Consider the following 17729-nt stretch of genomic DNA (forward strand, 5'->3'; position numbering starts at 1 on the left):
ACCGAGAGGAGCCACAAAGCGGAGCCCATAAAGCACAGAGCGGAGCCCCAGCAATAACTGACAGCCTGATCAGAGGCAGCTCTGCAAGCACGGGATGTGCTGCCAGGAACGGATGCAACGAGTGAAATGTTTAACTTGCATTTATTATCAAAGTCGTACTGTTTACATCTGTAATGTCAACAAGATGCCACAACTACAAAAAAAGATTGTGCACGTTGCAGTTCCAATGCAAAAACCAGTAAAATGGAAATCCATTTGTTAAAAAAGTAATTAAAATTACTCCAGAAAGCAACTGAATCGTTTCAACACCTTTACATCCAGTCAAATTAAAATGGTTAACAAGAAAAATACAAAGTCAAAAATCTGGTCTCCGTGTTAAAAAAGCAACTACAGGAACTTAAGCGTTTCTATCGATCCGCACGTCGATCTCCCTGCCGCGGAGCTGGATCCCGTTCATCATGCGACACGCTCGCTCCGCTACTTCTGGGGACTCGAATCTCACCACCCCGCATCCCTTTGATTTCCCATTCTCCATCTTGATATCAGCGTACAGCACGTGACCTGCAAAGGAAACGAGTTAATCCAGTTTAATCCAGCAGCACACAGCTCTCATTGCATCACCCTCTGCCTCCAAGCACACAAAGCACACGTTTACAAACTACCATCACTTTGGAACTTAAAGCCGCAGAACAGCTCTTCCAGGTCACTGTTTGAAAGGAGTGTTTCAGTTTAAGGTATGAATTAATTCAGTCTTCTCTCTCAGTTCTCTCTCGAGTTTGAGGCATCAGAACAAGATGAATGGAGCAAAGCTAATGAGCCCTGCCCAACTTACAAACACATTAATTCACACTGTAACTGATCAGAGCTGGCACTTGGCAAGCAGCTGATACTAGGAAACAAGGCGAGGGGATAGTAGCTACTGCCAAGAGAATTCCCCAGAAGCAGAACATCCAACAATATTCAGCTATATTTTTAGCTACCCATTTGTCTTTTATAACTTACCACATTCATTAAATTTATCTTTCAGCATTTTCCATGTAAAATCAAAGGGCAGCTGTGAAAAAGAAAAGAACAATTACTGAAGATCTGTTAAATGACCTGTGAGCATTCCCAGCTCTTCAAAAGCTTTCCACCCTGGGACGGCCACACTTGAACATCTTTATTTACAGATGCAGAAAGCTGTACTCCTATTAAAGAAATATCTCCCACTTGCAACTGTCTAATTCCACCTTCAGCAACATCCAATATGAAATATTGTAATGGAAGCCAACAGAACACAGATGAGATCAACACAGATAGCAAGAGGGCTACTCACATTTCTCACAAATATCTGACAAGCTTTTCTGGCCACCCCAGCTGCAGGTCCTCCAGTTCCTCCAAGGGAGCCTGCAAAATTGCCTGCAAAGTTTCCACGTTCCATTTCCATTGTTCTTTCAAAATTGCTTCCCATTGCAAGTCCCATGCGATCTATGCCTGCTCCCATGCCCTGCCCCATAGCAGGACCCATTCTTTCCATATTAGTGGCTCCAATGCGCTCCAAGCCCATTCTCTCCATGCTAGCAGCACCCATACGATCTATTCCTATTCTTTCCATAGGAGTGGCACCTATGCGATCCAAGCCAGCTGGCATTCTCTCTATGACCTGACCCATTCCAGTTCCCATTCCAGCAGGGACCATGCGCTCCATACCTATACCCATTCTATCCATGCCAGAGCCCATACGTTCTACACCTGATCCCATTCTATCCATAGTGGTACCAACACGATCAATGGCAGCACCCATTCTCTCAATACCAAAGCCTATTCCAGAACCCATTCTTTCTATGCCAGAACCCATTCTCTCAATAGCTGGTCCCATCCTCTCAATGTTAGGAGCAATGTGATCTATGCCCAGAGGGGCCATTCGGTCAATTCCGGTACCGATTCGATCCACATTGGAACTCATGCGATCCAAAACAAGACCCATCCTGTCTATTTCTGACCCTACTCTCTCCATCCCATGACCCATCCCAGAAGGTATTCTTTCTATTCCCGAGCCCATACGATCAATGCCAGGTGCCATCCTCTCAATCCCAGGAATGCTGGCATTTCCACCACCTGGAACAAAACACACAAGTTACCAGTAACCACACACAGACTAGCAAACCTAACAATATTTTTATGCACAGTTCAAGTATTTCCAGTAGAAAGTACATGTAATTCACTTCATATACTGACCTATTCCTCTCTCCAAGGTCTCTCCAAAACTACGAGACATTCCCATTTCATTTCTTCCAAATTCTCTCTCAAATCCTCCACCCATGGCACGATCCATCTCTGTAAAGATCAAGTTTGATTACGTTCTTCTGGGCACCTGAATAACTTCTGAGAGATTTTAATGCAGGCATAATTTTTAAAGATTAACAGCAAGGCAAATATTTACTGTGTCCTCCTCATTATTTCATCTTGTCTTCCCAAGACAAAAAACACAACTGACAGAAACAACATAAATCCATTTAAATGCAGACAAGGCAAATGTCTAGAGAAGTCTGTCTGGTGAATACAGACAGAAGACAGTTCATCTTGTTCAAGGAAAAAGCAAAGCAGCTTTTTTTTTTTTGTTTAGGGGTAACAAGGGCCTTGCAGACACTGCATCACACATAAACCTTAAGATTTTCCAATAAGAGCTGGGAAGAAGAAAACAACCAGTCTCCATTACTACAGTTTCAGAAAACAGAAGGACTTCTGTCAAACTCAGGAACGTGATAAGCAATAACTGATGAGTGATAAATAACCCAATGCCTACCACTCATTCTGCCCATGTTCATTCCAGCTGGAAAGCGACCGATGTTTTCCATACCACCAAAAGGACCTTCCATTCCTAAAAGAAAGTATTTCCCAGGGATTCTTTAGCAAGGCATTTCAACTTTACACTACACCTCCCCAAAATAAGCGTTTCACAGATCATTTTCACAGGCATAAAGACAACTTGATATCACAGACTCACAAAATGTGGCCAGAATTTGGTCACACCTTATTTCCTAAGCCAATGACAGGCTTCAGCATTTCCAAACTATGCTCACATTTTCTCTGATTTCAACCCTTCTTCATACACCTACAGCAGTTGTTTTTAATATTCAAAAATGAACAAGTCTTTACTAAATGGGTGACTATTTCACAGAGAACACAGACACCTGACAGTCATATGCAGCAAAGTTTACATGGCTTTCAAAAAACTCAAGCTATATATATTTCAAAAAACACAGCTTACCTCCCATTTTATTCATTCCAAAGCCCATGCCTTCCATTCCCATTCCTCAAAATAAAAGAGAAAGCTTTATATAGCAGATGTAATTCTACAAAGCTTCAGCCATTAGACTGGCTGTAGAAACACAGATCATACAGCACATCCACTCTTTCAACTGTAGTTTACATGTGGTAGCTCTGAGTAGATCGGAACATTCCTTCTCAACAAATAAAAGCAATAAGTGGAAGAAACCCATAGGCATTTATAAACTGAAAGCTGAATGTGTGCTACTTTTTAGGTGGCTCTTTAAAACTTTTTCTGTTCAAACATACCCTAAACAGAGATTTACAAGCCCACTAACAAGTATTAAGAGTAACAGATGGTTTTAAAAGTTTAATGTAAATTTGCAGTGTCTGCTGCTCATGCTCAAGAGTCAGAAAATGAGAGCTGTGCCTTGACCATGATAAAAAAAAATAAAAATGGAGCAATCTGTTAAGTTCAAGTTTCCATTATCAAGCTCATTACTTAGCTCAATAAAATTTCATTTGGCTTTAACACTCCTAATACACTTCAGTTCTTTTTGTAGGCAAAACAAAGCCTCTACACAGCTTAAAGCTCTCATGAAACAAAGCATAGGAGTAATCTTCTTACCTCCAGGTCCCATGTTGCCCATTCCCATGCCTTTGTTTAAATGATTTGCATCAATAGGTTGACCTCCAGGTCCTAATCCCATTCCAATACCACCAAGACCATCTGAAGAAAATATTCAGATATCAAAAAAGCCTTGTTTCCATAATCTGACAAAACAGCAAGTTTTATTCTTAAGTAATTTACTTCCATTCTCCAAAAAAAATCTTGCTGTGTTCCCACTTGGGGTAAGTAGTTACTGCATGAAAGCGTAAATCCAGGGTAGATATATTTCAGAGCAGACTGAAAACTAACCTCAATTCTTCTTTCTTATCATCCAGTTTTTATCTCACTACTGAGAAAATTTGTGTTTCTGTTTGACTGGTTTTAAGCTGACTCCTGAAAAATAACTGGCTAGAACACTGCTTATTTTGTGCAACTCCTCAATCTGAGAATAGAGTGGGCAATTTAGTATAAACAACTTCTAACCTTTTCACAATAACACCTTTGATTTACAAATGGTTTATTTCTATCTTTGCCAAGGATCTGACCTTGCAGGTAAGAATTTAAACAACCACAAGGTTTCACCTATCATTATGACAGCCACCTATACAATTCAGAGCACACAGCCAGCCTCTTCCCTACAGAAATGAAGAGCATCATTCCCAGACACAATATTTGAATCCTCCTGTACCCAAGTGAATCATGGATTCCCCAGCCCAAAAATAAAACAAAATTATAAAAACCAAACCATCTCATTTTCCTTATCATTAATCAGGAAGGAAAAGTTCTTTGATTGCATTTGACCCAAGTAACAGCTTAATGGTTTTCTTTGCCTATGAGAATACAGCTTCCTTGTTTAGATCTCAACATAATGATCTTAGGAAGTGTTAAATTTTGCTTTCAAGCACCACATTATTCGCCCCTCCCACAACCTCCCCCTCCAAATTAAAGGCCAAGAAATATGTTTCCGTAATTACTTGTTCCACTTTATACAAAGATAATCAAACTAGAAACCAGCGACTTTCTCGATTAGGTATATTGTTACGGAAAGACAAGGCAGTGGGGTTTTTCCTCCCCTCCACACCTACTTCTCCCTTTCAAACCAGTCTCCTTCCATTCAACACTTTCATTATATTACCACAGAACAGTTGAGGTTGCAAGGGACCTCTGGAGATCATCCATCCCAAAGATGATCAAGAACCAGCTGCCCTGATCCACTTATCATTATCTTAATGGATTGAGACTCCCCAGCCTTGCAGGGTAACATTGCTTCAGTATTCAGTCAGCCTCACAGAAATGTTTCCTTATGTTTAGATGCCTTGTCCCGTCACTGGGCACCACTGAAAAGAGCCTGGCTCTATCTTCTTTGCACCCTCCCTTCAGGTCAATACCAATAAATTGGTATAATGTTCCACTGAGAAACCTGAAGGCCTGGAAGATTCTCAGCCCTTTAAATTAAAGGAAAATGCAAGATAGCTAGAATACACCAGGACACAAAAAGGTGCAGGCTCTTCCATAAACTGACTACATTTCCTTTAAACCCTGCTTTTAACAGGGCTTCTGAATTACACTCAAGAGATCTGGAAACTTTGAGTACATTGATGGAATACTGTTTTTAGGACAAACTTTAAGCTATGAGCTGAAGGAATTATCCAGAAAGAGACAAGGCTGACAAGCTCTTTACTATTTTTTCCTTCGATATTATTAAAATCACTTGAATTCCACTTTTCAGAAGTCTGAACCATTTTTCACCAGGGCTGAGTTTAAGCAGCTGGGTAGTGGGAACGTTATAGTTATCTATTTTTTATATTCTATTTATTAATCTCTTCCTGCCCACATATAGCAGGCTACAGAAGCAATACCTCTTAAGCATAAGATTCAAATATCTACAAACTCAGTAAAATGCATAATCCAGGAATATAAAGGAAATCTCTCTAAATTTAATCCTGAGAGCAAAATGTTTTCAAATTAAATTTCATCTTGCACGTGTTTACGTTGCTGTGAAGCAAATTTAAAAGTGTAATGTAACATATTCAGTCATGGAGTAGAAACTTACGAGGAAGTTGTTGGGGTCGTTCTGGAGGAAAGAAGTCTCCTTTGGGAAAGGCTCGTTCATCCTAAAAATAATTCAATACATTAAGCTGGTACATGACCCTGGCCTGCTTTCTTGCTAGACTTATTTCTTGCCCCCCTCCAGTTATAGGAACCTAAAGCAATCCTTATTGTATTTAGAAAAAAAAATTAGGTATAACCTTCCCCAATTATGTGACTGGGTATCACAAGGTATTGGGCCATGTCTTTCCAACAGAACATGCATCTCTCCCAGTACTTCAACTCATAGGCTACAACTGAGATGCAAAACACAGGGCTATGTTTGTCATAACAAGCTGTTTAGTTCTGTCACACCAATCTGGAAACCACACATCACCCAGAAACAAACAAACAAAAAAATTACAAGCATTGTGTCAGTTCAAAAAGCAGTAGGAATTTTAACACACTTACCATTTTTACATGCATTGGCCTGTCAAACAGCAGCTGCCCATTAAACATTGCTTTTGTTTCATTAAGGATTATTTTTAAGCATTAAAAACACAAAGAAAAAAAATTGGAAAAAAAACTGAAATGCTACCTGATGCAGAGTAGAAAAGAAACCACAGCCCTCCATGTAGCTTATATTATTACTCAGACTAACAAAAATCCTTCTGCTTTCTCTAAAAATAAAAGCCTTCTAAGACTTACTAACTGTGTGTGAGAAAGTCAGAATAGTTCTTTCAAGATGTATTTTTCTCTTTTTTTTTCCTAGTTTTTCTTATGTTTTCTACTCACTGCAATGGCTTCACTTACTGCAATAAAGATTCTTAGTTACAATACTGTAATTTAAATTTTCATCCCACTTTGCTTACTCACAAAACTCTTCGAAGGACAGGGCAGCAAGTATACTTACTATTTGCCATTAATACTCTTAAAGGATACATATAGCCTGAACAGCCTCTATGGCTTGTTCAAAAGTGACAGTGCCAATTCCACGACTTTTGCCATCTTTATCTTCTAATATGTCTGCTCGAACCACAGCACCAGCCATGCTGAAGACTTCTTTCAATTTCTTCCAACCAACCTTGTAATCCAGCTAGAAGACAAGTGATATTAAAAACATGAGAAGGATTTCCGGCGAGAGAATACCTTTAGTGTTCCTCACTTTCCTCTCTCAGTATCTGCAATCCTGAGAATAAGCAGCACTCAGAGAGATAGGATGAAATGTAAATATCAGGACGCCAGAGAATGCTCCAGAACTGCATGCATTACTCAACACTGTAATATACATGAAACAGCAACTTTATAACTTCACTCAGAGAAGAATCACCAAATAAACTGGGCTGGAAAGGGACTTCCAGAAGTCACTACTCTTAACTCACTGCTGAAAACAGGTCTAATTAGTTCACAGGTTTTCTCTTCACTTACATTTGCAACAAAGACAGTGCTTCCAAGTCTCCCTGCCTGTAAAGCATGAATGATCTCATTGGGTATGTTGGGATTGTTGAGTATACTAGGTGGGATATTGATCATTCCAGGGCCACCAGGGCCTGGGCCAATACCCATTCCACCAGCTGCCATGACCTTCTGCATCGCCCTCCTGGCATGCTCACCATCAGGATCCTGCAAAACACAGAAACAACAAATTAAGCTTGCCATGATTCCAATAAATGCATGGGGATTTAGTGGCATGGCCACAAGTCAAAAGATGACTTTTCTTTTATGTGGGGCTATAGATCTACAACCAATCACACTGCTATCTTTTCATTATTATCCTATTTTTTAAAACCAGAGTATCAGGCCCCTTCAAGTTAGCAAGTTACTCAAGCATTTCCCTTCATCCTGAAGGTATGCATTTATTATTTAATACCCACAACAAACCTCAGCCACATTTGCTCTGAAGACAGAATGACATTGCAAAGGTTTTAGAAGAGAAATGGCTCTTAACCTTTGGCATTTTCAAAACAATACAACTCATTAGTCTTGCAATTATGCTTCATAAGACAAGATACAGTGTGTAAAATCTCATTAAGATTGCCTCAGGCAGCTCTTTTACCTCAACCCCTTGTTTCCAAATTGAAAAAATGCTTGAGAGCATATAATCGTATTACTGTGACATCTCACATTTTAGGATATTCTTAAAACGTGAAGCACAGGACGAAGACCGCTAGCAAGGAAATAAAATTATTGTAACTTCATACTGAAAGTGAAAGCAAGAACTTTCACAATACATGGTAAAGTCATGTGGCTTAAGTCAGAAACGTCAAATTGTGTTCAGTGAGCAAGTGAACAAAAATCAAAATTCATTCCATTAGTCAGAAACAGAGATGTTAAATGATATTTAAATTAAAAAATATCTTTATCCAAATCTTAAGAAGAAACAGTAGCACATTTCTGAAAACAGGAAGAATTAATGATTAATCCAGCAACATCTACTTCAATCAGTCATTTGCTTGAAGGCTTTCATGCTTTCCAGCAATGAAACAGCCAATATGGAGATGTACATGCTGGGCAGTTGGCAAAACATATGATAACATTTGTCTACAATTTAACTCCTTTCACACACTCAAAATCCTGGGCTTGGAGAAGTGGTGCCAAACCCCTTACAACTGAAGCATGCTTCTTCACCCATTTCAGCTATCATTTCTGTTCTGTTTGTGCCATTTAAGCAGGAATATTCAAGTACGGCAATTGCTTTATGAAGACTTGGTCAAATTACAACTCTTTCTTTCCCAGGTCTAATACCAACCAGGCAACGTGTCTTGCAGTTCTAAATGCACATAACAGGAAAACTAATCTTACACAGCTCAATTTCAATACCTTTTTCTCCCAAGAGCCTCTCTGAAAAGTCAGTAAGTTTCAAGTAGAACCACTTTTCAAATGATCCATTTCTACTCTCAGTTCCCTGAAAGTGCAGCAAGGTCACCAGCAGCAGATGATGGCTTGCAACAAGACTCAAACCACTGCTCCTCAGAATGCATAAAATCATGTAAAATAAGCGAGATTCTGAGTAGTGCTGCCACTTGCACACCTCATTCTTTTCCTCAAGTGCTTTTAAGAATACACATTGCTAAGGGCTGACTTTCTGCACACATTCCCCATCTTACACTCATTCAGGTGTTTTTTCCCCAACCATTCGGGGGTGATACAGGCACAGCAGAACATGAAGCCTGCTTAGCCAAAAACAACTTGCTTACCCTACGGCCAAGAGTCACTGTTAACACTGAAGAAGTCTCTCTTGATTTTTGTTTAATTGGGCCTTTGATGTAGCTACTGGTTCTAAGCTGCTGGAACAGAAGTTTAAACTTGTCAATAAGTAAGGATTAACTCATGGTACAGTTGAGCGTGTCACAGGGGTTGACGACAGCAAAGCCACTAGAACGGAAACAAATCTTCAAAGTATTTCAGAAACCAGCTTATTTTACGGAACTGTTTGTAGAACACATTTAGCATGATGCAGAATTAAACAGAAAGCAGTCAGTCAAAAACAAACAATACTCATGCAAGTTGCTTTTTCAAGTCATATGCAACTATACCTGCTGTTACAGCTTGCTTTGCCCAAATTCTGCCTTACTATCGGTAGCAACTATTTTTTAAATCAAGTTTAGTCTGGACAACCACATTCCAACTGAAGTTCAGCAACACATGCTAGGGGTAAAGAAAATTCAGCATCTATTTCAGGAGTCACACTTTCAGTCAAAAACTGTTAGATGCAAACGAGTCAGTCATACTGCTGGACTGAAGAGCACCCCTCCGCCTGTCTCCACGGCACTGAAAGAACAGATGTGAGTCTTACTTCTTTCACTTTCAATGGTCTTCCACCAAGACTATGCTTGTTCAAAACCTCTGCAGCCTTTTTCATGCTTTCTTCCATCTTGAATTCAACAACACTGTGAAGATACAAGACTTCTAAGAACACTGCTTGTATCTTAAGAGTTTCCTCATTTCTTGCTAAAAATTCATAAGTGAACTTACGCGCATCCCTGATGGTATCATTTCACAGGCGAATAACAAGGAGAGGAGGGAAGAAAAAAATAAAGTAAGTAAAAGCACAAAACACAAACAACATTTTAAAAAAGTCAATTCACATTAGTTAACTCTAATAGAAAAAAAAAGGATGTAACATTACTCAATAAAACCTTCATTACTTGAATTCCATAAGATATAATTGCTTACGCATTAAGAGGGTTAAGTTGTAGTTTCTGAAGTTGTAACAAGCAGAACTAAGTCCGTGTTCTCCAAGAAGAAAACCACACGCTTCATATCAACTGTTCTTCTCTGTCATACAGCAAAATCCTTGCCATATTCTGTCACCCTAAATCCAAACCCTTCAGGACAATTAAGTGAGCTCCTGTTTCTTCCTGCAAGATATTCTCACTGAACTGAAGGACTTAAGTTGATTTCTAAACTTAAATGCGTATTGCCTTCATAGGTACTTATGTTTATTCTCACAGGAAGTATATTTTACAGAACCTGCTTCCACACACTGCCCCTACAAATTCAGCAAACCACTACAATGACGTTTTCCAAAACACAAGTATTACATTAATATTCCATACCACTATACATACTACTAGGGTCCATGGGTAATGCAAACAGCCGACACCAACTGAACGCAGTGGAAGACCATCCTAACACTTTCCAAGTTCCCATCCCACCACCTCCCCATCCCCACAGCTTTTAAGCAACTCTGTGCTATAGCCACTAAGCATACACACTCTCTGCCTCCCTGACTTCCTTTTCATTCCACGCCACTATACAATTACATTTGTCATGTAGAAAATCCACAGAAGAAATTCTCACAAACACTTACCCTTGACTTTCCTTCAGCGTCCATTAAGAGCTCCACGTATGTAACCTCACCAACTACAAATCAGATTCCAGACGACACATATACCAAGGGAGAAAAGCCAAGAAAACAATGGGAATTTAGAACAATCAACCGTGTATGGAGCCTCTGCCTTATAAGAAAGCCCAGAAACACTCCATGTTCTCTAAACCACAAAACTGGACAATTACAGGTATGCAGTAAAACTTTAAGACTTAAACATGTTCTTGCTTTTCCTCCACTTGAAAAGCTGGCCATTTCCACAATGCCTGGTTACTCAATCTTTAGCGCATACTGATGACCCTTCAGGCAACCCAAACCCATGAGGAAGTCTGCAGAACGGTTTTCCTTTGCTTTATATGGTGTGCAGTCCTGTCTCCCCAGTACAGAACTTCAACAGTCATTCACTTTTCTCAGGAGTGTTCTCCAGTAAATACCCAAAGAAGGGATCAGACTGACCCAACAAACCAAAAGATCAATCGTTGCCTACTTTATTTCAGCAATTTCAGGCCATAACTGAGTAGCAATCAGCTGTCTGCCACATTTGCCCCCAAGACAAAACAGCTTAGAGCAAGAGGCAAAACACACCAAAAAACCATATCTGCACCATTCCTCACAAGATTAGGGCTGCTTTTTGTTATGTTGGTCTTTTTCCTTCTGACGTTTCCACTTTGGTGACCACAGAACTATATGATGTACCTCCAGAACATAACTACCGCAATGGCTGCTGCCCTTGAAGTGAATGGCATACAGATGTTTTTCAGAATCACTCTCTATTTTTAATAAGAGTTTTTCTTCCTGATTTTGCACGTTCTACTTTTTAAACAGAAGATGGGAGGACTCCAAGTTGCATTATCTGAAAGGTGGTAAGAAAACAGTATCACAACCAGGTGCAATATTGACAACATACTCCAAGCAAAGGAATCCCACGATCAAGAGTTTCCTTCCCAGAGAGGAAGGGCACTCAGCCCCACCAGGAGCAGACTTTCATCAGACACGTATCACCATTGCAAGGGACTATTCCACTTTTATCCTCTAGAAGCTGGCAGAAAAGGAATGCTTGATAAAATTGCTTTTTTCTTCTTCCATTTCCGATTTAAAAACAAATTAAACCACGTCAACATTCCATGCAAAGAGCAGTTAGTTTGACAGACTGAAAGTCATTCAATCATGTTTTCCTGCGGTTCAGGCCTGGCAGAGTCTAACAAATCCCTTCAAAAGGGACAGGGCACATTAGAGCACTCACTAATTATCCACAGCTTCATTACTTCAATGACGGCTCCTGAAATAAAGCATAACAAAAACCATCTCCTTCCTGCAATCTGAACAGTAACATCGTATACATGGGACTGCTTCCACAGCCAATTGAGCAAAGGGACTGCACTGCCACAGTCCTCCCAGCATCATCTCTGGTGGGACATAAGCACCATGCATCCAGTCCAAACATCCAGCATTACCACGCCATTCTAAAGCCATTCATCTCAACAGCAGCAGCCAATGGGACTTTCATCAAGAATGAAACTATGACTCAACAATTTATGCAGAGACAAATTCCCAGACTGTCTACAGTAGAAAAGCACTCCGTTTCATAGAGCATAGTGATGGCAAGTTTCAAGCCTGTGACTCTGTTCTCAATAACACCGCCAAGGCCCTGGAGCAAGGGCTCTTTGAGCTGCTAATCAAAGCCAGCTACAGCTCTTACTAAGCACATCAACACTTCCAGAAAGAAGTCTGCCCACCTTGAACATAACATACTAAATACAATTTAACATGGAAGGAATATGACCTCTGAACAACAAGATTTCCTGAAGTCAGCAACTGTTTCACTTGGAAAATTTTGTCAATTTGCTCAGTACTTGATATTGTAGCCTTATAGACACCTACACTCAAACTGAAACACATCTCGAAGGACCTGTGAATTTTGCTGAATAGCCAAAAAGCCACAAACAGAACATAAAGTGTATGGGGGAGGGAAATGACACAGATACTGATCCACTGCACTACTTGAGGAAACAATTCCAGATTATAGAACTGAAGAAAAAATAAAAAAGCACATCTCGTTTTTTATGGTAATGGTTTCTCAATACATTTCATCGAAGCACGGTACTTAGAAATCAAGCTCACGGCTCAGCTCTGACTCATATTTGGAACATGCTGGATTTAGAAGATCTAAAGTTTACAACTTTGCAAAAGTTCACAATATACAAAAGAGAAGTGGAAGCAGTTTGGGAAGGAAGGATGTTGAGAGGCCTGCAGGAGATCCATTTGTAAGTAAATTGAGATAGGAGAAGAAATCCTTTTGTGACATGCTGCTGTTAAGAACTTGTTAGCACACCAACTGAAAGCAAGGGCAGGGAACAGTCAGATAAATGAACACATCCTTTTCTCTTTGCCCATCAAAAACTTCAATCTGAAAGCACACTGTGAATCCTCTTTGGATCCAAAGCCAATGTAGCCCTCCAGGAATAGCTGCCTTGAAGTATGTGAGCAACAGCTGTTCATCAAACTAATGAAAGTGCTGTCCAGTACCTGGGGTTAGCTACAGTAACAAGAGGGCTCTGACTGTATCTTTAAGAAGCCACAAAGATTCTAACAGCTGTAGGAGATGGAGCAAGAGAGAAGACTGCACATGGAGTTTAGCAGTTGCTTCTCTTCATATAGTTTGATCTTTGCTTGTTGTTTCTCCTCAAAACCACTCACACATCAAGGTTTTGGTATGAAAAGGTAAACATGCCTGCAAGGAACTACACATGTGGCTTTGTAAGTGGTAACAAACATTTAAATACACGTAATCCCTAGGGTGTCCTGAAACCCTTAAATGTGATGTGAGCACAATCTCGACTGCTCCTAGCTCTGCAACAGAGCAGAACGTAACGACATTTATAGTTAACATTCCTCCTTGTACTGTATGCCATCCTGCTACTCTTGACAAGGAAAAGGTTTTAAATTTAAAATTCTGTACTTCCTAATGGTATCTAAAAACGTCTCAAATTCAATTATTTGTTGTAATCATGCATAATGCATACTACTGTCATGAAGTATTACCATTTTGTTCCCCAGGACAGAGACATTTAATGGAGGACAGAGTAAGACCAATAGTAAGTATTCAATCACATTTACTTTTAGATTCCACTTACATTCTGAAGAACTGCTCTCTCATTCTTCTGAAGCCACCTACCAATTACCAGTAATCATTCCTACAGAACATTGTGTCTGTCAGCCAGAACAAGGGAGTTGCAAACAAGAACACTTCTTAATTTTATTAACAACTTTTTAATACTGCATACCTGTAATTGAGTTTCACCAACGGATACACTGAAATGACTGAACTAAGGCATTACTCTTGAGGGAGGTGTCACCTTTGGAAGATTTCAGATGTGCGCATCTGAAAGAACCAGATCATGGAAATATCAGACCTGCAAAGCTCGTATCCTAACCCATACTTAGGGACACAAAGCAGCCGATGGAGGTGAACTCCTCCGTTCGGTCCCCTAACAGCTTCAATCTTTGTGACTGCCAAGCACTGCAGCAGTCACGAATCCCCTACATTTACCCTTTGTGTACAAATCCATTTCACATGCTCTCAAAGCCTTGAACATTTGGCCTGTAATTCTTACACTCACAAACCAAGAATTCTAACATTTAGATTTTTCCTCAGCTACATTCCTGGTTCTTGGAACTACTATGCCTTAGATCAAGAAGCACCGATTCAGCGAGTTCAAGCACTGCACAAAAGCACCAATTTGGAAGAAGTCAGGAGCTAATTAGAATGAATCACAACTACACAGCAAATCTAAACTGTAAAGTTTTAAGAAGCAGCCCCAAAAACCAAGAACAATGCTTCTCAATATTTAGCGTATCAACCCTGCAGACAGAACGAAGAGGTTTCAACGTTCCCCTAGGAGTATCTGCTGGAATGAGCAGCTGAACAGCAAGGCAGGAAACAATCTCACATCGGACTTTTCCATCCACGTGAACTGGAGAGAAACCACAAGACACTTGGAACGGAATTCAACATAGCACTTAAAGTTAGACATCTACACATACAGACACTCCTATTAACCAATGTATCTCGTGTAGCAGAGTGAAAGCATAGTTTAAAGCAAGAACCATGCATAATTAGGGCCTGTTAAAGCAGTCTCTTAAGACTGTAACCTTCAGATTTTAGGAAACCATTGGTTGCATCTCAAGCGTCAACATCTCACATCCTCTAACTATAACAGTTTGTCAGGGCTTATAGTCATTGCACAGACTCAGCAGCTCCATTTTGCCTCCAAAAACAGACATTGGAAAACCCTTTTGGAAGTCTTTTTCCTGATTCTTTAGGCCACAACTCATGAACCATCATTCCTTATCTAGTTCAAACAACAGTGAATATTGCTCTCTATTTTGCTAGGCTTAAACTATGTATTTGAGAAGTGACCCACAAAAGGAATGGTTGCATTAATGACTCCTAGCATGGTTTGAGATATTTTATTGATGGAGAAGCCAAGTATTTTCTGGCCAATCCACTGCATTTCCAAAGCAACTTCAAAACCTACATGCTGGGCATCAACGTAAAGAAATAACACTAAACGAGCCAAAAATATGCATTTAGACTTATCAGCACCTGAGTGTAACCAACTCAGTTTCTTCATCATCTTGAAGAGATGAAGATGCTAAGGCCTGAAAAATATGAAGGTTCTCATTCACACGCGTAAGTTGAAGAGAACCAGGGATGGGGAAGGCAGAATAAACTTGATTCCCAAAGCCCTACCCATGTTGAGGTACATGCCAATACATAAACCTGATTTTTCTCCTTTGCAGGTCACCCTTAAATACATTTATATATCAAATGGCAATGCGGACCTTTCACTAAGCCCAAATCTCTACAAAGTTTGGAGACACACATGTAGGAACACACTGTCCAGATCAGCATTACATAACTAACTTCATTACCACGAGACAATAAAATTCTCCAGGAAGTTTTACTGCATGTCGAGACTAAAACCTGATAAAAGCCTCATTTTTTTCCACCAATAGGACAAATGCTCTTCATAATCTCTGATGAAACGCTATTACAAATCGCCAACATGCCTATAGTAGAGCTCTGGAAGGCTGCCAGAGAACAATACTGTGCAGCACAAAAAAAGCCTTCAAGGAGACCTTTACCAAAACACATCACTAAGTCCACCCAGAACTTCAACTGTTAAGTTCACAACGTTAGCAACAAGCCAGATGACAGACACCACTCGATCAAACTTAGTTGTACTTTACCTTTCTCTTTGACCAGGTCTTTCAGAGACTGCCACTTCACATCAAACGGAATATTTGTAATAAAAGCACGGTATCTCTTAGCAGGATTGGCATACGGCTCAAAGCGATTTCCTCCTCTCTTCACACTCTTCTCTTTCCTTTTCTCATTCTGACTTGGTCGTTCACCTTCACTGCAAACAGTGAAAGATGAGACATATTTAATATACTGACACCCTGTGTCATACCACCTCATTGAATGTCATTTCTATATATTCAAAACAAAAATCAAAACTTTCAAGATTTAATCCACTTACTTGCAGCATGGTCACGAGCACAGATCAGCACTCCCAAAATCAGTGCTACACACTGTATTCTAACAATGATATCCCAGAAGCAGACAACTTGTACCACCTGCTACTTTCTGCCATGTTTATTTATGGGGTATAACTAAAGCTTATGACTTCAGACTATGAATCTCTTCAACGCCAAACATCTTGTCATGTTCCAGATCACAAATCCACTACTTTTTCCTTAACCTTTCATACTTCAACATCTTTTAGACAAACAACGCACTGTAAGAATTTCAGCCAAGTGATGCTGCATCTAAACACTCCTGACAGTGACACTATTTACCTTCCATCCCCAAATAATACCACTTTTGGACAATGCAAATCCAAAGCTGCCATGGCTTTCAACAAACACCTGGAACAGTCTCCTCTAACTATTTCAGAACACTAGTCCTAGAAAGTCAAAAGTACTTGACTTGCTTCGATTTTCCTTGTGTTACAGCACCGAATGCCTCAGGACTACCAAAGCGTTACCAAAGAGCAACGACTAAAACCGTATCATCCAGAGCTGCAGGCTGTGCTCCGTGCAGGCTACGAGGCGTAAAGTGACACCCAGGTATGAGCACCCTGCAGGGATCGAATACCAACACTCCGGGATAAGGAGCTGAAGGCTCCTCCCGCAGCCCCAACCGAGGGTTGTTTTGGTGTTAGGACACCTGTCATCCTGTGGATCCACACGGCACAGCTCACAACTGAACAGCAGCTGGAACCGGGAGCTGTGCAACACCTCAGGAAACCCACTGACACAGCTGAGCTCACAGCCCAGCCGGATCACAGAACACAACAGCGCTGCTCCTGATCTAGGCAGTATTTAAGGCATAGGGACAAAAATTAACTGGGGAAAGAAAAAAGCAACAAAACCCACAGCAACGTGCAGCTCGTTTTCCTCCGCTCTACCATTAAGAAACAAAGATTCGCTCCCTCTGAAGCGCCTCAGTGTAATGTCACTGACCCCGCACTAAAGCCCTGCACAGCCGCAGCTTTTTCTCCCTCCCATCTCCGCACTCGCCGATCTCTCCCTGTAGCCGCCGATTCTTATTGTTTCCCGTTTGATTTCCCCGACACCCTCATTACACCCAATAACCCCCCGCAATACGCGGCAGCGCTGCAGGCAGCTCCAGGCCCGAGGCGCGGTTAGGCCGCGCGTGGTGCGTTGGGCCCGGGCGGCAGCGCAGCTCCCAGCGGCGCTTTTACCTCTTGACGGGCGCGTCCCCGGCTCCTCCCGCCCCGTTGGGAGGTGGCGGAGCAGCCGCAGCCGCCGGCGGTTCCTCCATTTTGCCCCCGGCGCTTTCGGTGGCCGCCGCTACCGCCGCCGCTGCCGCCATTTTCCCAACGCTGCGCCTTTGTGTGAGCTGCGCGCGAGGAACCACGGGAGCTGCGAGCGGGGCCCGCGGGGGGCGCTCTGCGGAATACGTCATCATCCCGCGCCTGC

General features: G+C 41.1%; 1 protein-coding gene across 9 annotated transcripts; it reads right to left on the reverse strand.

Moving 5' to 3' along the window:
• Positions 1–122: 122 nt before the first annotated feature.
• Positions 123–17674, reverse strand: HNRNPM (heterogeneous nuclear ribonucleoprotein M). Of its 9 annotated transcripts, none has more exons than XM_015886132.2 (18): positions 17492–17674; positions 15972–16141; positions 10701–10753; positions 9863–9870; positions 9684–9777; positions 9085–9174; positions 7316–7510; positions 6830–6983; positions 6359–6408; positions 5913–5973; positions 3878–3979; positions 3251–3295; positions 2786–2860; positions 2218–2316; positions 2044–2097; positions 1316–1386; positions 1003–1054; positions 123–561 (listed from the first exon to the last, which is right to left on the reverse strand). In XM_015886132.2, exons 1-18 carry the CDS (start codon positions 17620–17622, stop codon positions 398–400), a joined length of 1668 nt encoding a protein of 555 aa, XP_015741618.1. In that variant the 5' UTR covers positions 17623–17674; the 3' UTR covers positions 123–397. The 9 variants fall into 9 exon arrangements, with proteins under 9 accessions (XP_015741618.1, XP_015741617.1, XP_015741610.1 ...); XM_015886131.2 differs by having other exon boundaries at positions 1316–1398; XM_015886124.2 differs by having other exon boundaries at positions 1316–2097; positions 17492–17670.
• Between the last annotated feature and the right edge of the window lie 55 nt (positions 17675–17729).

The sequence above is a fragment of the Coturnix japonica genome, chromosome 28 (genome assembly GCF_001577835.2).
Source record: "Coturnix japonica isolate 7356 chromosome 28, Coturnix japonica 2.1, whole genome shotgun sequence".
In the NCBI taxonomy this organism is placed as follows: domain Eukaryota; kingdom Metazoa; phylum Chordata; class Aves; order Galliformes; family Phasianidae; genus Coturnix; species Coturnix japonica.